This window comes from Macaca thibetana, chromosome 7 (assembly GCF_024542745.1).
Source record: "Macaca thibetana thibetana isolate TM-01 chromosome 7, ASM2454274v1, whole genome shotgun sequence".
NCBI lineage: Eukaryota > Metazoa > Chordata > Mammalia > Primates > Cercopithecidae > Macaca > Macaca thibetana.
In genome coordinates this window covers 152,968,864-152,991,230 of record NC_065584.1, presented here as the reverse complement: position 1 = coordinate 152,991,230, position 22,367 = coordinate 152,968,864, and the positions used below count along the sequence as shown (strand labels likewise).

General features: G+C 49.1%; 1 protein-coding gene across 1 annotated transcript in view; it reads left to right on the top strand.

Annotated features, from left to right (window-relative positions):
* The window catches only part of ITGA11 (integrin subunit alpha 11), a 135,160-nt gene that overhangs the window by 62,776 nt on the left and 50,017 nt on the right, over positions 1 to 22,367 (top strand). The window contains 7 exon segments of the mRNA XM_050796269.1: positions 2,568 to 2,668; positions 7,050 to 7,141; positions 10,015 to 10,129; positions 13,119 to 13,246; positions 14,392 to 14,540; positions 20,283 to 20,427; positions 20,905 to 21,070. Coding sequence (XP_050652226.1) covers positions 2,568 to 2,668; positions 7,050 to 7,141; positions 10,015 to 10,129; positions 13,119 to 13,246; positions 14,392 to 14,540; positions 20,283 to 20,427; positions 20,905 to 21,070 — 896 coding nt within the window.

Below are 22,367 nucleotides of genomic sequence, written 5' to 3'. Positions count from 1 at the left end.
TAGTGAATTTACTGCCAGATTGTCCCATCTCAGCCACTGCCAGGACACATGACTTCTGGGAAGTCACCAGTCTTTGCACATAGCTTGCCTAGATATGGCCCCTTCTGTTTCTCGTTGCCTTTTTTTTTTTTTTTTTTTTTTTTTTTTTTGAGATGGAGTCTTGCTCTGTCACCCAGGCTGGAGTACAGTGGCATGATCTCTGCTCACTGCAATCTCCTTCTCTTGGGTTCAATCGATTCTCCTGCCTCAGCCTCCCAAGTAACTGGGATTACAGATGCCCACCACCACACCCGGCTAATTTTTTTGTATTTTTTAGTAGAGACAGAGGTTTCACCATGTTGGCCAGGCTGGTCTTGAACTCCTGACTTCAGGTGATCCACCCACCTCAGCCTCCCAAAGTACTGGAAGTACAGGCATGAGCCACTGCACCCAGCTGGCCATGGCTTTTCTAATCTAGAACATGCTGCACCTGATTTTCCCAGAGGCATCCTGAGAGGTGCTCCTCTATCCAGCAAAAGTGCCCAGGAGGACCGTGTCCCTCAGGAAAACTTGGACATGCGTCAAGTTAACCTTGAAAACTGGAGCAGCCCCAGAGAAGTAAGCTTAGAGCCCAGGGTTCTCTTACTGACCTTTTTCTTCCTTTGTCTCGCTTTCCCTCTCTCTCTCTCAAGGATGGAGCAGCCTCGACCACACAATCACTTGCAGAATTAAGTAGCCAAAAATCACCTCGTCTAGACAAACAGATTTTATGGGTCCAATTAATTTCTGCCAGTCAAAAATAGGCAGGCTTAATAAGGGGATATATATAGAATCTGCCAGCATCTGGCTCCCCAGGGGAGAAACCTCAGCTCTTATTTCATAGACGCTTAATTTCAAACAGAGTTCTGTTAACTTCCACTTCAGACCTAGCTTTCCTTCCTGACAGTGTCAAGGTGGACCAGGGCAGGGGGAGCAACGGACCACAAGAAGCCACTTAAGTCCCGTGCAGCCCGAGCCTCCCAGCCACCTCCTCCCAACCATCTAAGTCAGCTGGCGTGCGGTAGCTTCTTTGGGCCATGTCACCAGACAGTGGGAAGCTGCTGGAAGAGCAAGGTTAAAAAGCTCCAGAAAGTCCCACCTGTCCCTGTGTGCCAGATCCCGCCATCATCTGTTCTCTATCCCTCGGGATTGAAAGCCTTTCAGGGCTCTTGTGGGCTGTGGTGTCCCCTCCCACACAGTACCACTGTCCCTGGGGAGGGTTACTGTTCTTAGCCACTGTTAGTATATGGCCTGAGTAGAGAACTAGACCGGCACCCAAGGCCTAGAGGACCCCAGGTGTGCCAGAGTCACGTGCCTCAGACCCAGTGGGCAGGTCAGAATCTTGGGACACTTTGGGCCCCCGTGATGGGGCTGCTTTCTGCTGGGTGGGAGATGAGGCATAGAGGGCCCTGGGGAGCACTAAGGACAGGACCGGGGGACCCTCCAGTCTGAGGTAGAACTCTCCCCAGCATCAAGGGGGGTGAGTCCACAGCCACACCTCCAAGGTCACAGGCTTTTCCTCCAGGGCACGGCCACCGGGGCTTGGCCGGGCCAGGAAGGAGTGGCTGCTCACTTTTCGCTAGATACATACAAGTAAGTAAGTCAGGTGCATTAGCTCCTTAGGGCCGCCATAACAGATGATCACAACCTGGGTGGCTTAAAACAACAGAAACGCATTCCCTGAGTCCTGAAGGACGCAAGCCTGAATTGCAGCAGCACCAGGTCCCCACTCCCTCCGCAGGCTCTAGGCGAGAATACTTCCTTGGCTCTTCCAGCTTCTGGTGGCCCCGGGCACTCCTTGGCTTGGGCTGGCATCTCTCCTAACTCTGCCTCTGTCTTCTCAGGTCTCTCTTCTCCTCCATGTCTCTCCTCTGTGTTTCCTCTTCAGGACACTTGGCATTGAATTTAGGGCCCACCCAGATAATCCAGGATGATCTCAACTCAAGAACCTTAGCTTAGTTACATCTGCAAAGACACTTTCTCCAAAGAAGGTTGCAAAGGCATGGGCTCAAGGCAGGAGCCCCCGCTGCACGGCAGCTTCTGCCCACTGGCTGCCTTGTCCACTCTGGGGCACCAGCTTAAAGATTTCCCTATAAGATGAAGAATGAGGCCCCTTTCAGGTAATGATAGATGGTCAAGACTCTGTGGTTCCAGAAACATCATCCCTTTGTCAGAATGACTTCCATTACCACTCTCTTGTCATTTGACAAACTCATATTCATCCTTTAAGACCCAGCTCAAACATTGTCCCCTCCTCCACCAGGGATTTGCCTCCATCCCATTTGTTGCGGAGCCCGTGTGGTCTTCATCTCTGTACCTAAGCAAGGGCCTAGAATGGGCCACAGGTCCCATGACTTTATGCTGAAAGCCCAGCATCCCTCCCCTAGGGGGACAGTGGTCCCAGCCTGAGGATCTGCATGTGTTCACACCTCCAGGGTTCCCTCCCACCCTCCCCATCCAACTTCACTCCACACTGCCCACCAGGCTCCATCCTTGCCGGGAAGGAGTACCTCCCCCAATGTCTTTGCTCATCTTCTCTTCCTTCCCAGGCTGGTCGTGGGCGCCCCACTGGAAACCAATGGCCACCAGAAGACGGGAGACGTGTACAAGTGTCCAGTGATCCACGGGAACTGCACCAAACTCAACCTGGGTAACGTGGGCTGGTGGTCTCTTCACAATGAGGCCAACGGTTGTCTAACACAAGGCAGGCTCTGATGCACGCCCATGTCCACGGTCACACTGACTCCTTCCTGCTACCCCACGGGGTGACCCAGCTGATGTCACTGCCCCCACATTCCACATGAGGAAGCTGAGGCCAGGGAGAGGAGGCAACTTTCCCACAGCCACACAGCTTGCCAGGGGCCCACCAGGAATCAACCCAGGCCCTAGCTGTCCCAGGCCATTCCTCTTTCTGACTCAGCCACTGCCCTTCCACTCAAAGTTTTCTCTCCCAGGAGAAAGAAAAAGGACTTCTGGTCTTCTTCCTGATTTTGAAATAATAATAGCTAACATTCAGATATCTCAGATAATGTTCACCATGTGTGAGGCACATTTGGACTCATTTAATCCTCGCAACACCCATATGGGATTTAACCATTTAACAATTGGGAAATGACAGCATACAGAGGTGAGGGGACCTGCCCGGGGTCACTCAGCTCACAAGCAGCAGGGCTTGGAGTCCAGTCCATGCAGGCTATGGCATCCCTTTAACCACCAAGCAACACTGTGCTTCGGAAGTGCAAGCCTTTCCTCCCTGAAGAGCTTTCAGGCATATTCTGGAACAGGGAGATGCTGCGAACAGCCCCCAGCCTCCGAAGCCCTCCTAAAATCTACTCGTGTGTGTTTGCATGCATGTGTGTGTCTGCTTATGTGTGTGCAAACATGTGTATCCACTAAGCACACACGCCAGTCCACTAAAGTGCTCCCACTTGTCCTAAAGGTCAGACAGCGACTGGACCATTGCTTGCTCTGCTCGCAGAAGGGAGAAAAAGCTGCATTTTGGCTGACAAGCTGCAATTCTAGGCTTTGCCCTGGAGGACTGGCCTTCCCTAGGACGAGGACCCTGGGCCTTCCTCCTTCGAGGAGGGGGGCCCCCATCCCAGAGCAGCGGGGTGGGGCTCCCTGGGAGATGGCGGATGGGAAGGGCAGCAGGATCTCATGGGAATGGCAGAGATTCAAGAGATAAGCTGATGGATGAAAAGGTCAGCATCCAAGAGAAAGCCCAAAGAACTCCCCAGAGCAGCCAGCTCTCTGTCACATGGTCCCGGAGGCTCCCGCTGTCCACATCTGCGTCAGCGCCATGGGTGGGAAGTTGAAAACCCAGCACAGCTGGGGCCCAGTGAGGAAATTGTGAGGAAATTGTCTAAGGGAAGAGGGTGCCTGGTGGGTGGCGTATGGTTCCAGGTCGTCAGCACCCTGAGAGCACAGGCTTCTGAAACTGGCCATGCTGGAGTCCCCTTCCAGCTGTACAGTTTCTTCGCCGTGTGTCCACGGGGAGTTCACATCCTCTCTCTGAGCCTCAGGTTACTCATGTGTAAAGCAAGGAGGCTGGAATCAACAACCCTTAGGATCCATTCTGGGTCTAATCTGTTCCCGAACTTTTAATGGGCACCTAGCATGTTCCAAACACTGTACTAGTTGTTAGGGATATGGCGGGAACAAGAGGCCAGGGGAGGGGAAGGTAATAGGGTAGGCAAATTAGGAAGCAGGATAATTTTAGGCAGGGATTAATGCTGTGCAATAAACCAGGTGCTGTAATAAGAGTGGCTAGGGGGCGGTGGAAGTGGAGAGGGATTTCTACCTTAGCAAGGTGGTTGGGGAAGGCCTCTGTGAGCAGGTAGTTTTTGAGAAGGTTATAGGTCGGGGTGGAGCACTCCAGACAAAGGAGGATCAAGTGCAAAAGACCTGAGGTAGGAACAAGTCTGCCCTGTTGGAGAAGATAAAGAAAGGCCATGTAGTTGGGACAGAGGCAATGAGGTTGAGGGGTGGTGGAAGAGTGAGCCCTCTGCTCAGGGCCTCAGCCACCGAGAGAAGCTTCTGGTCCAGGCAGGGACGTGGATTCGTGAACCAATCTTTTTTTTTTCTCTGTTGCAATGTGGACCCCATTTCTCTCCAGAGGGAGGAGGAGGCATAAAGCCATCAGACCCTGGAAAACATTTTTGAGCTGGGGCACAAGCCCAGGAGGCAGTGGGTAGCAAAGTGAGTTGGGACAGAGGAAAATTACTCTTCATTTGAGGTGTGGTTCTCTCTCCCCAACTGAGAAGAAAATGCATGGCAGAAAGAACATCTGTCAGTTTCGCCCCACAGTGGAAAATGCAAGGCTGGGAAACCCGAATCCTGGGTTTTCCTACGGCCATTCCAGGCACTGGGCAACACGGTGCCAGGAATGTTCTTTCTTCTTTCTCCAGGGAAGGCTAAGTGGGTGTCAGTCATTCACACCTCAGTGGGAAAGACTCCACCACTGGCACTGTCCCTCCAACACCTGGATAAAGTCAGGGTTTTCAATGAGGGGCGGGGGCTGGGCGAGGTGACGTGATTCTCAAAGCCAGGCCCTGCGTGGGGAAAGGCTTGGGCCCAGGACCCTCACCCATACCTGCTGAGGAAGGCGTGAGTCTCTCCCACTCACAGAGGGGTAGGGCAAAGCAGGACTTGAACCTGAGTTTGTCTAACTGCAACACAGGGATCTTTCCTCCCCTGCCCCTCTGTGTCAGCCAGCTGCACAGTTTCACTACAAACATCAGTCCCAGGGGAGAGGGAGGAAAGAGAGAGGCAGGGTGGCGAGGGCTGAGCCCCTTAAATAATTGGAGGGCAGAATTCTAGCCAGAAGGGGGCGAGGGTTACCCAGTCCAGTGGAGCATGGAGCTGCCCCTCTAGTTCCCACTGCCACCATGATGCCATCAGATGGGAAAAAACACAGGACTCAGGATGAAACGTCACATGGTTTGGGCTAAAGATCTTGCTCTTTAATTTCCCAGCATGTAACCTTGTGGCAGTAACTAACCCTCTCTACACCTCGATGTTCTCATCTGTAAAATGGAAATGATGACCCCGGGTCTCCCAGGACCATGAGGAGTCCTGAAAGGGCAGGTGTGCGCGGTGCTTTGTAGATGATAAAGCATCTCAGAAACACCGGGGCTTTACTGTTATTTTCTCTCGTGCCTTTTTGGACAGACAAAAGAGAAATCAAGCCCAGTCATTCTTAGCACAGTCAAGAAGGGCAGATTTCAAAGGAGCCTTGCTTCAAACTGAGGAAAATCAAAAAGGCAAAACAACAAACACAGCTGCCTCCACCCTCCAGTGCACGAAACAGTCTGTGTCTGACAAGCTGGGCTCTGCCAGCAGCCCACCCCCAGACTCCCGCACCAGCTGGCCTTCCTGACCTGGGTGTCCTGGGAGCCAGGCCGACTCTTCACACTTCCAGTCACTGACACAGCGCAATACAACCCATTCTTACTTGAGGCCTCCTTAGAAATTATTCCTCCCATTGCTTGAGTCTGGAAGTTGGAGATTGCAGTGAGCCGTGATGGTGCCACTCCACTCTAGCCTGGGTGACACAGTGAGACCCTGCCTCAAAAAAAAAGAAAAGAAAAGAAAGGGGAGAGAAAGGAAAAGAAAAGAAAAAGGAAAAGAAAAGAAAAGAAAAAAGAAATTACTCCTCCCCCAGGCAGGGAAGCCATCCAGAGCTGTTCACACTGCAGGTTAGGGCTGGCACACTCTAGCTCCCCAGCCTCTCCCACTCCCTCTTCCCGTACACATGTGTGTGCGTGCACACACATACTAACACACTTCTAGGGAATTCAGACTCACTTCCCTTCCTTCAATGGCCTCCAGGATGATCTGGTAAAACCTTAAGCGATGCAATTTTTTTTTTTTATTCTAATCTGCCACTGAGCCGACCCTCTCCCTACTCCCAGCTGGCTGATAACCCGGCTCCTAAGCACCTCTCTTGGCAGCCACCTTCAGAATGGCGTTCCTGGGCAAGGCCTGGTAGCTCTGGAAGGCTCTTGTTGAGTTGACTGTCTGTTACCCATGAGAGGGAGCTCTCTCAGCTGTCGCATGTTGGTTGTTCAGATGAGCAGAGAAGCGGGCGTGGAAAGAGTTGGGCACAGGACTGGTTATGTGTGGATGGGGGTCGACTTGGAGGAAAGCGTGGCAGGGGAACTGCACAGAAGAAGCCAGCCCAGGTGGGATGCCATGGCATGTTTGGGGGCACACGGGGGAGTGGGGCTCCAGTCGGATGGCTGGAGGAGGAAAAGCTGTGGGCTAGGAGATGGAAGGCTCGGTGAGTGCTTACTGTGTGACCTTGGGCAGGTCGTTTGGCCTCTCTGAGACTCAGTTTTCTCATCTCACAGGTAGTTGTGAGGAAGTCCTGAAAGTACATCTGGGGAAGGCCTTTTGTAAACCCTGAGAGCCAGAGGTCCCCAGGGCCAGGGAGAATTGGGGAGGCACCTCGGGTGACCAGACCAGCAGCAGGCTCTGGGCAGAGGGCGGGCAGGAGGGGACTGCAAGCTGAGCTTCTCCCCCCACCCCAGGAAGGGTCACCCTGTCCAACGTGTCCGAGCGGAAGGACAACATGCGCCTCGGCCTTAGTCTCGCCACCAACCCCAAGGACAACAGCTTCCTGGTAAGAGCCACCTGCCACTGCTTGCGGTCAGGAGAGGTGGGGGTGGAGGTGGGGAGGGGTGGAGCGTCTCCTTACACACCCTCATGTACATACTGTACACCCACTCTCCCCCACTCCATCCAAGCTGCCTGGCCCTGCACGCTCCAGGAAGCAGCTCCCCCACCAGCTCCCTGCTTACGCCATTCTGGGTGGCGGGACCCTGGGTGTTTTGGCAGGGACAGTCCAGGCAGAAGACACAATTGAGCCCTGTTATGTGCATACCCCGAGGGAGGGAGGAACAGCCAGAAAAGGGACAAGAAAAAATACAGATAGCCAACAAGTCTGATGGGGGACTGTCCCTTCCCTTGGGGAGCTAGTTGTCTGGGCTGGAGGTCAAATCTCTGCTCTAAGCTGGAAAAAAGAAGCAGGCTGCACCACATACCCAAAGAAGACTTGGAAGGGATGCCTTAAATAAGTAAACACAGATTTACTACAGCCGAGGGAAGGGCTACAGAGCGACAAGCCGTCTCAACTATCCAGGATTAGATGAAGAAGGCTGGAGGAGGCTTCTGTTTTGTTTTTAAAGAGACAGGCCTTCGCAAGGAAGAAAGAAAAGGGGATGTCTGGGTTGAGGTGGTAGAAACATTCATTCATTTAAACAACGATGTTTCTGAGCACTTACCATAGTATGCGCTAAGCCCAGTGCTGGTCACTGCGATTCAGCAGTGAATAGAGACCCTGCCCTGCTGGAGCTTACACTCTGGTGGAAAGAGAGGCGACAAGCAAATGAGTAATGTCTAACAGGATGCTGGGGGACAGACAGCAGCAGGCCCTGCTTACAGGTCTCTATTCTGTGCCCAGGCAAGCACGTGTGGGTTCTGCACACAGTAGCGAGTGTGGGTGGCATGAGGGATTGGCACTGCCTGCTCCTTGCCACCACCTTGGAGTGGTGCCTTGAGTATGGGCAATGCTTGGGGTTCAAACAGGATCCTTCTGAGACTGATGGTTCCTAGAAACAGTTGCAAGAGAGGATTTCAGAGAAAATTTACCCCAGAAAGCCCAGTACAAATTACTGCCCATTTTTAGCTTGTGTCAGTCTTTGTTCTTGTGTATTTCTGCTGACAAATGAGACATCTGGGGCATGAATCACAAGACAAATTAGATCAGACAAATAAGACAAAAAGATAAGAAGATGACTGGGATGCAAGGGGACTTGAGTACACAGTGGCTCTGCCAGGGAAAGTCATGAGGTGCCTTGATGTATATTTAGCCCATAGCCCTTCATTAGCCATAACCAGGGGCAAAGCAGGACCCCTGGCCCTATCCACACACATATCCATCAGGGGCTTTGTCTCTACTCCCTTTTCCCTCTCAGCCTTCTTGTCACATTTCTTCTTCACAAGGTGGTATGAAGGTCTGAGAGGAATGGTGTGATATATTCTCTGGGGCCTCTGTGAGTAGGTTAATCCTTGGTTTATAAATAGTCACATATTCATTGAATCACTCATCAGTCCATTCCCCCCTCAACAATTCATTCCTCCATTCATTTATCCAACCATCCATGCATTCATCTACCCATCTGTCTACACATCCATCTCCCATGCAATCATCCATCTTTCCATTTATTCCTTCCTGCATCCATCCATCAACCTCCATCATCTATCTATCATTCATCCACCCATCAATTCATCATCCATCCATCCATCAACCATTCATCATCCATCCATCTTTCATCCACTTATTCATTCATCATCCATTCATCCATCATCCATCCACTTATCCATTCATCTATCTATCCATCCACCCGTTCATCCATCCATCCATTATAATTCATCCACCCATTCATACATCATCTATCCATCCATCATCCATCCACTTATCCGTCCATCATCTATCCAACCATCATTCATTCACCCATTCATCTATCATCTATCCACTATCCATCATCCTTCCATCCATCTTCCATCCATTTATCCATCCATCCATTCATCATCCATCTATCCATCATTCATCCATCCAACTACCATCGACTTATCCATCCATCATCTGTCTATCCATCCACTTATCCATCCACCCATCTGTCCATTCTTTATTCCCGACCCCCCCCCCCAACTTCCAAACATTACATAGAGCAGCTTCAACAAAGTACACACATAAAACATAACCTTTAAGGTCTGGGCTTAAAAATAAAGTAATTAAAGAAGGGGATTGGAAGTAGAATACTTACTCCCCTAAACCAAAGGAAATTACAGCACAAAATTAGCTCTGGGTTTCCTGATAGCAATGGAAGCATGGAGCTGAGCTTTCATGTTTAATGACTCTGAGAAGAACTCATCACTCGGTCCTTCAATGGGGACTGACATCACTGTTTTTGGTAGAACATTTCACAGAAAGAATACAGACATTCTTCTCTTCCCCTGCCCCGATATGAGCCATTGCATGTTTTTGGGACCCAGTCCTAGAACTTTGCCCAGGAAGGCCCTTCAGGCGACCTCTCAGACAGAGGAGTTATTCTAGTGACCCTTGAAGGGTTCACACCCACGAATGAAAAGGCTTCCCCAGATCCTGTGTGATGGATGGGTGAGTGGGGTGGACAGGTAGCGTGAGGAAGTATCGTATTCCTAAATGATGAAATGGAGAACGGGGCCTTGAAAAAACAATGAAAGAGACTCCAAGATTAGTTTTTTCTCCATTAGACCTGAAACCAAAGGAACTAGTACACATTGCAGCAAGAGAGAGTTCAGTTAGACCCAAAGAAGACCCCTCACCCCCTCACCCCTCAGATAGGAGAAGTCTGTCTTGGGTTATGGAGGATGGGACTGGGCTTCAGGCCATTGGACCCGGATCCTCTCTGAGGCCCCTCGCTGACTAGGGGTCTGCACTGTCCTCCCCAGGCCTGCAGCCCCCTCTGGTCTCATGAGTGTGGGAGCTCCTACTACACCACAGGGATGTGTTCAAGAGTCAACTCCAACTTCAGGTTCTCCAAGACCGTGGCCCCAGCTCTCCAAAGTAAGTGGTTTCAAATCTGCAACCTCAAGCTGAGCAGTGGATGGTCCAGAGAGACTTGGGCCCTGAGCACCACAACCTGTGGCTAGAAAGCAGCATTTGGACTCTAGCCCTGCCCCGCCCCAGCTCTCCGAATGACCTGGAATGTATCACTCCATCTCTCTGGGCCTCTGTGGGAGTCATAATCCTGGCCTCCCTCTCCCAAGTGTGATAGTGAGGAACAAATGAGCTAAGGTTTCAAAGACAGTCCCGGCCTCAAGGGAGGCTCACTGTAGAAACCCTGGGTATATAGGAGGTTACCTGGTGAGCACATACAGCAGACAAGCTGTGCACTGCACAATTCTGGGGGAATTGTTCGCTTAGACTACCATGTGAATGGCGCCTCCTGATGTTGCACAATGCAGCAGCCCTGTAGGTGAAGGAACAGGGAGAACAGAAATCTCCTTGGTAATAGTTCCACCAAACTAGTGCTCCTGGACAGCAGGGAGTTCTGTCCAGTTCGTCCAGAGCCTCATGGAACGTAAAACCTCTTGTTCATTGCCCACCCACCAAGAAAATCGGGGGAATTACTGCTCAGACCCTGCCTCCCACAAGCCCAGACTTCTTGGCTCTGAGCCTCACTGTTTCCTCTGCACTAAATACCATCACCCAAGCAGCTGCTGCCTGTTTTATGGAGGGTTCGGGAATTAGCACCTCTGGCTTGCCGGCAGCTGCCCTCCAGACAACAGGGCCCAGTCAGTGGGGCCTGGGGAAGGGAGTAGGAGGAAGCATCAATCCAGTAGGGGCAGAAAGGTGGTCCTCCTGAGGGACAAGGAGACGTGGATTCTATTTACACAAAATGACAGAGGAAATGGCAGAGCCACAGCACAGGAGGAGGCCTGAGGTCAGGGTACGTGAGGGGTCCACTGGGAAATGTCACCACCTCTAGAGCTAGTCCCTCCAGGCCAAGATGTGACCATCCTACGGTCCCTGAACCTCATGTGGTGGAGGCCTCCTCACCTGGCTGACCAGCAGCTTTGCTCTGAAGCTTATCAAATGCAGATTCCAGGGCACCCCCACGTAGGTCCTAATTCAGTAGGAGTATGTGCATGCGTGTGTGCATGCGTGCATGTGAGTGTGTGTGTTTTTAAGCTCCCCAAAGGAGTGTTCAGTCATGTTTAGGAAGCCCTCAAGCCAGTTTGTTCCCAAGGTGTCTTAAAAAGAAAAATTTGAAATTGTAATAAAGAAATCAGCAATAATAAATACATTCTAATAATAAAGCTGGCTTAAAAATAAAAATAAAGATAACCTGTTAAAAGATTATGAACTCCTCCAAATCAAGGCATTTCTGTCTTGGTCACCCCCACTGCCGCCTGCACCATGCAGAGCTCCAGCACATAGCAGGCGCTCAGTCCACGTGTGTAGAGCCGAACTAAACCAGAATTGTATGAGGCTCTGCCAGGCCAGGAGTGTCAGGTCATCACATGCCGTACACAGTACGCAGATGGGACAAGAAGTGGCGGAGCATTCAAGTTGCCCAAATGCTTCTAAAATGCTCTGCTAAACACAAAGCCTGCAACAGGCGTCCCAACCCAAAGCCACCCCCACCTTCCTCTGTCTGCTCAGCACTGACTTCGACATAGTGCCTCTTCGAAATGCAAGAATTACTGGAACAGTTAACACACAAAAGGTTCATGCAGCATTGTTATAAAGTGGATTTTATAACAGTATAAAAACTCGCCAATAAAAACGAGCAGATGCCCAGACGCAGAGTGTATGCAATATTTCAAAGTAACTCCAACAGCTGACAAACAGAAATAAATTACTTAGATTTTAAAAGAGGAGGGATTTTTTTTACGTTTGTTATGGCCAATGTTTTGTTAATTTTCTTTGATGATTTTCATCATTCCTTTTAATTTGGTTTTTTTGTTTATTTGTTTGTTTTGTTTTGTTTTTGAGGCAGAGTCTCACTCTGTCACCCAGGCTGGAGTGTAGTGGCCCGATCTTGACTCACTGCAACCTCTGCCTCCTGGGTTCAAGCAATTCTCATGTTTCAGACTCCTGAGTAGCTGGGATTACAGGTGTGCATCTTGACTCCTGGCTAATCTTTGTGTTATTAGTAGAGAAGGGGTTTTGCCGTGTTGGCAAGGCTGGTCTCGAACTCCTGACCTCAGGTGATCTACCCTCTTCGGACTCCCAAAGTGCTAGGATTACAGGTGTGAGCCACCACTCCCAGCCTAATTTAGTATTAATATTACAAGAGCATGAAGCAACCTTTATATTCAGAGGCAGAGATAATGGCATGAGAGCTTGACCTGATGATATCAGTACCATATTAACTCAGTGGTTTCCTTAAAAAAAAAAAAAAGTGAAACCATGATCAGCTCAGATTTACTGAGCATTTGCTTTGTGCTTGGCCCTTTAGAAGCATCTTCTCATGAGTTTTTCTAGGCAACTCTTTACTATCATTGTGCCTGTTTTACAGAAGAGAAAACTGAGGCTGAGCAGTTTCGTGACTGGCCCTAGGTCACACAGCTAAGGAGTGCCAAAGCCAGGAGTCAGTGTGATGCCACATCCCACATTTCTAGCCATGACATCATATTTCCCTCCTAAAAGCCTAAAAGAAGAAATCCATTCATTAGGGCTGTGAGTGGTAAATGCCGCCTGCTCATCACAGCAAAACAAACGATAACAAGGTACTGATTTGAGCAGTGCTGGCTGCCTCGGAAGCATTGGCCAATTGGTAGTGGTCAGTCCCTGATTAGGAATAGAAGTGATCAGGCTTAATTTAAGCTTTGTTCAAACAGCCAGCAGAGTGGTGGGACATAGCCAGGACTTCCTGGGCTCATTCACGTTGCCCAGATAAATGTCCAGCCCAGGGACAGCTTCCCAGCCCAGGGAATCACACACGTGGAGCAGAGTCATTCATTTGTCCTTTGAACAATCGTCCAGAGTATCAGAGACTCGCAGACACTGCTCCTTGGGTAGCCATAACCATGTCCCCACTTCCCAGGGTGCCAGACCTACATGGACATCGTCATTGTCCTGGATGGCTCCAACAGCATCTACCCCTGGGTGGAGGTTCAGCACTTCCTCATCAACATCCTGAAGAAGTTTTACATCGGCCCAGGGCAGATCCAGGTGAGCATCTCTTGGGCCCTCTTCTGAACAGGGCCACCCAAACCGATGGCAGGTGCTGCCTTAGGTCTAGGCGAGATCTGCGTGTGCACAAAGGAGGTGTAGGTAAGAGGACAGAGGTAGTAGGGCCAGCCGGCACCAGGGTGCTGCAGCTCAGGACACTCTTCTCCAGTGCAGCACATCAAATGACAGTTTGGGGGAGGGCTCATTCACGGGTCAGACACAACACACCACCTATGAAGACTTAGACAAGCTAAAAAGTGAGAAGGAAGGTGGGAATGGTTGAGTGGATGCTAGAGCCCTGTTGAGTGAGGCACAGAGGAGAATTAGACATATAGATCGTGGAGGGAAGATGGCAGGAGAGGAGGTAAGGGCTGCTAGGTTCATATATCTGAAATGCTGCCTGGCTAAAGCAGAGGTAGATTCATTCCCTTTTATTCTGCCTGAGTGAGGACTAATGACTAGAAGTTATTAGATGGCAGATTTCAAGTCAATCTAAGAAATTATTTGCAACAATTAGGGCTGTTAAAAAGGGAGTGGACTTTCTCATGAAGTAATGAGTTCCCCACCACCAGAAGATCATCCTTTAGGGTATCATGGGTGAAAATCCAGCATTAGAAGGGCACATGTGCCAAATAAACTCTGTGGGCTCATCCAATAGGAACGTTTCATCGTTCTATTCCTACCATAGGTCTTGAAGCTTTTTGTTTATTTTGAAGCTATTAATATTGTCATTATTTTATCATCCATGGGGACAAAAGAACCTCTTCTCTAACAAGTTTTAAGTAACCTCAGTTTTGGAGTTCGGTAAACACTGTGACCTTCCACCCACACTGTTCGTAATATTTTGTACTTAGATTCTCTGCTCCGCTTTTGTTTTCCTAAGAAAGAAGTATAATTGTTGGGCCTTTCTTTCAATCACAAAGTCTCCATTCTCTATATGCACCCCTTCTTGTGCCATCAAGCTGCCCATTCGTTCCCAGAACTTTGCAGAACCTACTTCCCTTTGGCTGTGGTTACTTTCTTGCAAAGGTCCTCAGCCCTCCTGCCTCCTGAATTATCACACAGAAACTCCCGGGGATCCTCACTCTCAAATTCTAAGTTTCAGGGGATCAAAATGTTCTGTTGCCCTCTCCTCTACCTTGCAGGTTGGAGTTGTGCAGTATGGAGAAGATGTGGTGCATGAGTTTCACCTCAATGACTACAGGTCTGTAAAAGATGTGGTGGAAGCTGCCAGCCACATTGAGCAGAGAGGAGGAACAGAGACCCGGACAGCATTTGGCATCGAATTTGCACGGTAAAAAAAAAAGTAGAAGAATTATAGTTATCTATTGCCATGTAACACACTACCATAAAATTTAGTACCTTGAGACAATAATTTCTTAATTCCTCAAAATTCTGGGGTTTGGCTGGGCTCAGCTGGTTGGTTTTCTCTTGGGTCCTCTCAGGTGGTTGCAGTCTGGTGTCACCTGGATCTGCTGTCATCTAAAGGTTCTCACGTGACTGGCAGTTGTTGCTGGCTGTTGGCTGAGAGCTCAGCTGGGACTGGTGACCTGAGCACCCACATGTGGCCATGTGGCTTGGTTTCCTTGTGGCATGGCAACTGGAGTTTTAGAGAGAGCATCCCAAGAGTGAGCTTTCCAAGAGACCCAGGCAGGACCTGGGAGACTGCCTGTAACCTGGTCTCGAAGTCCCAGAATATGACTTCTGCCACATCCTATTAGTTGGGCAAGTGACTGAGCCTAGCCCAGATTCAAGGGGAAGGGAATTTGGTTCTGCCTTGATGGATGAATAGTGAGGTCATTTTGCAGAAGAGCATTTAGGATGGGGGATATTGTTGCAGCCAACTTTGAAAAATAGCTTCTGCCACAGACACTCTATAAGAAGTAGGTTCTGTGAGGGTGGGGTCTTCTTATGGAGAGTTAGTCATCAATGGAGTAGAAAGAACGCAGTCAAATCTGACACCTGAGACTGTAGAGTAGTGAGGCTGATTCCTTAAAAATCACACCAGAACTTGGCCAGGCGTGTGGCTCATACCTGTAATCCTAGCACTTTGGGAGGCCAGGGCAGGCAGATTGCCTGAGCTCAGGAGTTTGAGACCAGCCTGGGCAACATGGTAAAACCCCATCTCTACTAAAATACACACACAAAAATTAGCCAGGCATGGTGGCATGCATCTGTAGTCCAGCTACTTGGGAAGCTGAGGCAGGAGAATTGCTTAAACCCAGGAGGCGGAGGTTGCAGTGAACCAAGATGGTGCCACTGCATTCCAGCCTGGTGACAGAGCAAGACTCTGCCTCAAAAAAATAAAAAATAAAATAAAATAAAATCACACCAGAACTCACTCATCCAGATAAATGTTATCCCTAGATGTTGTCCGTGCAAAGTCTGCATGCTTATTCCAGTAATGTTGTTGCTCAAAACATGGTGGTCATCCCCCCACTGAAATTAGCCAATTTTAAAGGCAATGCCACAGATCTCTTGAGCTAAGACCTAAACTCATAAGATGACTGTGTCAAAGGCATTTAGATTTTAAATATCTAAATGTTACACCTATAAATACGAGTTCTGCTACATTTGTTGAGACCACAGACCTGTTACCTTATGATCCCACCTTATGTAGGGTTAGCTGATGTGTTTTTAAAAAATCCACAATGTAAGAGCTATTGAGGCCAGGTGCAGTGGCTCAGACCTGTAATCTCAGCAGTTTGGGAGGCTGAGGTGGGAGGATTACTTGAGCCCATAAGTTTGAGACCAGCCTAGGCAAAACCATGAGCCCTCGTCTCTACTAAAAAAAATACAAAAATTAGCCAGGCATGGTGGTGCATGCTTGTAGTCCTAACTATTCAGGAGGCTGAAGTGGGAGAATCACTTGAGCCCAGGAAGCAAAGGCTACAGTGAGCCAAGATCACACCACTGCACTCCACCTAGGCAACAGAGCCAGACCCTATCTCAAAAAAAAAAAAAGAAAGAAAAGAAAAAAAGAACTATTCAGTAGTATCGTGATTTCATGTGCTCAAAAGATTAAGATTTTTCCAACCTCATAACTCTTTACAATTAAGTCATTGCTCAACTAGCGTGTTTCTGTTTGCTGATAAAACTCACTCAAGCTTTTCCTAAAGGAGCATTTCTCCATGTGAAGGTGGCTCTCTTATTCATCCTTACAAGGAATGGTCCATTTTTCTGCTTTTGTTTTGCCTTTTTCGGGGTGAGACCTGAGACTCCAGCAGGCCCTTGTGAAATGACTGGGGCAAGGAAGGCAGCCCATAACCACCAGCACTCACTTTCTCAGTGTGAAGCTAACTGACTTATACAGGAATAAAACCCACTATTTGGACCTGACTTTACAACTCACCAACCTCAGGTCAATTATTTGTGTGTGACTCACCAGGTAGTTTGAACCATCCCTGACTCATGAGCACTGCTGAGGTTGCAATCTTCACCTCAAATGAAGGTCGAAATTCTGATCTTCCCAACTTGCCAAATTCAAGTCCCAAACTACAGCTGGTGCCTTTTAAGGTGAAAGGTTTTCTGTCCTCACTCAGTTTATTCTTAATGCATTTATTTTTCCTACGCTCCTTCGAAAGGGCAAAGATTCAGGCCATGAACATGAGGGCTTATAAAGATATCGATAACCTGTGGGTCCTGGCTGTGGCAGCTCACAGTCTGATGGGAGGGCTGTGACAAGTGTTCACCCTAACCCTGACTCAGTGAGGATGAGAGAGGGAGAGGCCCCCATGGAGGGGCCAAGGAGAACTGCCAGGAGGAGGCGGCACTGCACCTGTCCTGGGAAGACCCTGGGATTCCAACAAAAACAGGTGAACAGAAGATGTGCCACACAAGACATTCCACCCTGACGCCAGCAGAGGAGAGGGAAAGTCAAGGAACATTTGCATTCAGAGATGCACTCCTCTTGACCACAGCAAGGGGTTCATGTTGGTGGGAAGTGAGCCATGTAAAGATGGTGAGAGTGATGATGTTGTAGTTAAAACCAGCATGGGTGGCCATAGCAGGTTCTTGAGTAGTAGAGTGTAATCACCAGATATACACGTTAAGAAAATGAGCCTGGCAGCTATGTACAGCAGGGAAGTGGAGAGGGCCCCTGAACAACGTGGTGTGATTCTACCTTTGGCCACATAACACTTTATTGAGCATCTACTATGTGCCTCTCACTATTTTAGGCACCAGGGCTAGATCAGTGAACAACATAGGTACAAATACTGTGCCCTCGTGAGCCGACATTCTAGAGAGAGAGGCAGACAATAAACAAATAAATAAATTACATAGCATAGTAGAAGGAGATGAAAGTTATGGGGAGAATGAAGTGTGGTAGGGGGAGTGGAGCAGTTGCAGAGGGCAGGTACAGAATCAGCATGAACAGGGCGGTGAGGAAAGGCTTCCCTGACGGATGACCTTTGACTGGAGATTTGAAAGGAGTTGAGGGAGTTGTTGGCAAGCAGATGGCTGGGAGGGAACAGCTCAAAGGTTTGGTGTGCCTGAGGACTCCAGACCATCGAAGAGTCCAGTGTAGGTGGGGGTGAGTAAGCAGGACCAGAGGCTAAGAGAGGAAATGGGCCAGATTTCAGAGGGCTTAGGGAGCTGTTGTCAGAACCTGGGCTTTCCCCGAGAGAAAGAGGAACCTGTGCAGGTTTTGAGCAGAAACAAGTTATGACGTGGCCTCAATCTCCATGGGCCACTCTGGTTTCTAGGCCCATGGAGCCTGTTGTTAGTATACAGCTCTCACTGCTCTCAAGGAATGTATAATCTAATTTACAAATGAACAAATCCAAGTCCCTTTCCCAGTGCAAAATCACAATTTAAAATCTGATGATTCATGCTGATATTCACACGATTACAGATTCATATGACATTCACACTATTCCACTCTATGGAAATATGATCCTGACAATTTTCTTGGCTCCATATATAATAAAACATGTTTTGCTCCTGCCATGCTTTTTTGCAGGGCATTTTATTCCTGGGCCTGGCCCTTCCATGCAGTCACAGAAGCATCTAGAATCTCCCTGGAAAAAATAGCAGAGTTCTCCTGCTACTGGGTTGAGCTTGAGTTCAAAATCTGCTCTCGTCATGTGGCACATGCTTCTGCAGGCTTCAGTCCACAGCACATACTAAAATTAGTGGGTTTTTTAAGGCAACATATCCAGCATATTGGAGCACTGCTAAGAGAATGGCGGATGTTTTTTCTCTTTGCTGGTAGTTTGAAGATGTTCTAAACTAATTTATTTCAGCTTTTGCAAATTCCTCAACTCCTAAATCATATGCATCCGTTCCTCAGTGTGCTATGTAAGAAGAGATACCCGCGATACCAAAGCCATGTGGCTCTTTAACCTGTCACTACAGAGCTTAAATCTGTGGCCTGTCCTGCCTTGCTGTGGGTCAGACTCATGAGGAATAACCTCAGAGTCTAAGAGTTTAACATTTATTTTTAGATCCTTATTGGCAAATTATAACTTCTGGGCCAGACTCCTCAGTGAGACCATGTCTATACCCCTCAGAACCTCATGGTCTGAAGGAAGGCAGGCCACAGGGACACTAAAAGCCAATGGTGATTTGGGAGCCAGTTTTTCACACTTCGTAGCCCGATGGCCCGCTACAAGAGCCTGTCTGCCAGGTTGACGGTCGAGGTGCCAGCCCTGCTGTCCCCTGGGCTGGATTGCCTGATAGGTGGGCTGAGCTCATGCTCCGGATACTGAAAACAAAATAAAAAGTGAGAAAGAGAAATATTTGTCATGGATTTGATATTTAATGTTTCCCAAAATAGAATCAAAGCAATCCTTGTGAGGAAGCCAGAGCTCTGTCAGGCCTCATCGCACGTATTTTATGGGTCAGTGTTGTCTGGATGCCGAGTCACCCTGGCACATCCTGTTTTCAGTACGAAGGAAAGTGAGTCTCAGCTCTGGATGCTCACCAGAACGTTATAAAATACTGGTGCCAGCCCGGCACGGTGGCTCACAGCTGTAATCCCAGCACTTTGGGAGGCAGAGGCGGGCGGATCACTTGAGGCCAGGAGTTCGAGACCAGACTGGCCAACATGGCAAAACCCCATCTCTATTAAAAATACAAAAATTAGCCAAGTGTGGTGGCACAGGCCTCTAATCCCAGCTACTTAGGAGACTGAGGCACGAGAATCGCTTGAACCTGGGAGGAAGAGGTTGCAGTGAGCTGAGATTGTGCCACTGCACTCTAGCCTGGGCAACAGAGGGAGACTCTGTCTCAATTAAAAATAAATAAACAAATAAAAATACTAATATCCAGGCCACCATCCCAGAGATTCCAATTTCAGGGGTCTGGCTGAGGCTGGGGCATCAACAGTTTTTGTTTGTCTGTTTGTTTGTTTGTTTTGAGACAGAGTCTTACTGTCGCCCAGGCTGGAGTGCAGTAGTGTGATCTCGGCTCACTGCAACCTCCGCCTCCCGGGTTCAAGCAATTTTAATCCTCAGCCTCCCGAGTAGTTGGGATTACAGGCACATGCCAACACACCCGGCTAAGTTTTGTATTTCTAGTAGAGGCAGGGTTTTGCCATGTTAGTCAGGCTGGTCTCGAACTCCCAACCTCAGATCATCCCCTCACCTTGGGCTCGCAAAGTGCTAGGATTACAGGCGTGAGCAACCGCACCCGGCCAACAGGTTTTAAAGGCTCGCTCCACAAGATACCAGTGAGCAGCTGGAGTTGTGAACCACTGACTTAATGCCTCTAAAGGTTGTCACCTGCCCTGAACTCCCCTCCCAGGTGCACCTCATCCCTTTGGCCTGCCCAAAACAGCAAGGTCAGGACTCCAAAGGAGCTTTTCAACATTTCATTTAAAGACAACAGATCTAAGAACCTTCTGAGCAGCTGGTGAAAGAGTAGCTCTGGCCATCTCAATCCAGCTACTTTTTTGGTTTGAGGTCCTGGCAACTGTTGGGTTGCCCAAGGGGCACTTAGTCCTGGTTTCTGTGGCCGCCTCTCTGCAGGAGCATCAGGGGCTGCCCCAATCCCACTTCTTTCTCATGACCCTGCCCCTGCGCTTGGCTTCCAGCTCAGAGGCTTTCCAGAAGGGCGGAAGGAAAGGGGCCAAGAAAGTGATGATTGTCATCACAGATGGAGAGTCCCACGACAGCCCAGACCTGGAGAAGGTGATCCAGCAAAGCGAGAGAGACAACGTAACAAGATATGCGGTGGCCGTAAGTCCTGGCCCGCCCAAGGGCTGCTGATGGTCTCTTAGAGGCTTTGCCATCAAATCCCCGGGGACTCCAAGGGACTAGTTCCAGGCAGTATCACAAGTGTCCAGGCCCTCAAAAGAGCCTCCCATTTCATCTTCTAAACAACAAGTTGAGAATCTTTCTGCACTGCTCTGGCCTATCCACAAAAGCTGTGGGTTTGGGTTGCCCCGCTATCCATTGCCAGGGAGGGTCTGGAACCTCAGAAAACTAGAACACACCTCCAAACCTCTCAGCTCCCAGACCCTAGCTTAGCACAAAGGCTTTATCTTGTGCCTAAAGGAGAGTCCATTCCGCACACAAATGGCATCACGAGGAACTCTCATGGCTACCGGCCCTGGCTCCAGCCCACCCTGGGGTCCCCGGGGTCTAGGCCGTGTGGTGTATGGGAATGTCTGTGCTATGTTCTGGTTTGTGGTTCCTGCCCCTGTTCCCTGGCAGGTCCTGGGCTACTACAACCGCAGGGGCATCAATCCAGAAACTTTTCTAAATGAAATCAAATACATCGCCAGTGACCCCGATGATAAGCACTTCTTCAATGTCACTGATGAGGCTGCCTTGAAGGACATTGTCGATGCCCTGGGGGACAGAATCTTCAGCCTGGAAGGTGAGCAATGCATGCTAAGAGGGGATCCACTCTCTCCTGGGCTTCTATCAGGTAAACTCCACAGAGCACAACCCAATCCCATAAAACGGAATGGCTTAGCAAAAGTCTTCCATAAAAATAAATGCCAGGCCAGGCGTGGTGACTCACGCCTGTAATCCCAGCACTTTGGGAGGACAAGGTGAGTGAATTGCTTCAGTTCAGGAGTTCAAGACCAGCTTGAGCAACAAGGCAAAACCTCATCTCTTCAAAAAAAATTTACAAAAATTAGCTAGGTGTGGTGGTGTGTGCCTGTAGTCCTAGCTACTTGGGAAGCTGAGGTGGGAGGATCACTTGAGCCTGGGAGGTTGAGGTTGCAGTGAGCTGAGATCATGCCACTGCACTCCAGCCTGGGCAACAGAGCCAGACCCTGTCCCCAAAAATAAATAAGTCATAAATTCCAACAACTGAGTATTACTCCGTGCCGGACGTGAGGCTGTGCGTTTTATGAACAATGCTGAAACGTTACTTTGCTAATGCTGTCATTTTTACCGCTGGGAGAACTGACACTCAAAGGAGTTCAGTGACCTGCCAAAGATCTCACAGCTTGGGACGGTGGTGGGCTTTGAACTAGGTTGCCAAATTTCGCAAAAATAAAATACAATGGGTGTGGTAGGCTTAGGTTAAAACTTACTTGTTGCCTGAAATTCAGTTTTAATTGGGCATCCTATGTTGCATCAGGCAACCCTAGCTTGTACCTGGCAGAGTCTGACTCCATATTCTGAAACCCTTAATCCCTATATGCCAACTGCTTCCACTCCACCAAAAGCATTCTTTATTTTTGGCAGAGTCCTTCAGATTGCCTCTCTCCTCATGATTTAAGCTCCGTTTTTGATTTGATTTGCACGAATTTCATTTCCACCATTGCTATAGTGGGCCCTTCCAATATCGGGCTTTGGGCATATGGGAGGATTATAAAAAGAAATAGAAGGCCATGTAAAGCCTGAGAAGTCTGCAGTGCATTGGGAATGACGAGCCACAGACACATGAAAAGAGACTAAAATGGCCCTCGTAAACAAGGGCAGATGAATGTAAAGTATGGACGTGAGCTTTGACACCCACTCCAGAACTCAAATATCCAAATCTGTGTATTTCTCCTCAAAATGGTCGCCTTGGATGATGAGAACATTGGTTCCAATGATGTGTTCAGGGAGCCCCTCCGTGCGGAGAGGCTTTCAGCACTCATGGGATTTCTTACGCAAATCTGCAGTGGCGACAGACCTCCCTCTGAGGGTGGATTTGATGTTTGAGGTCCATCCAA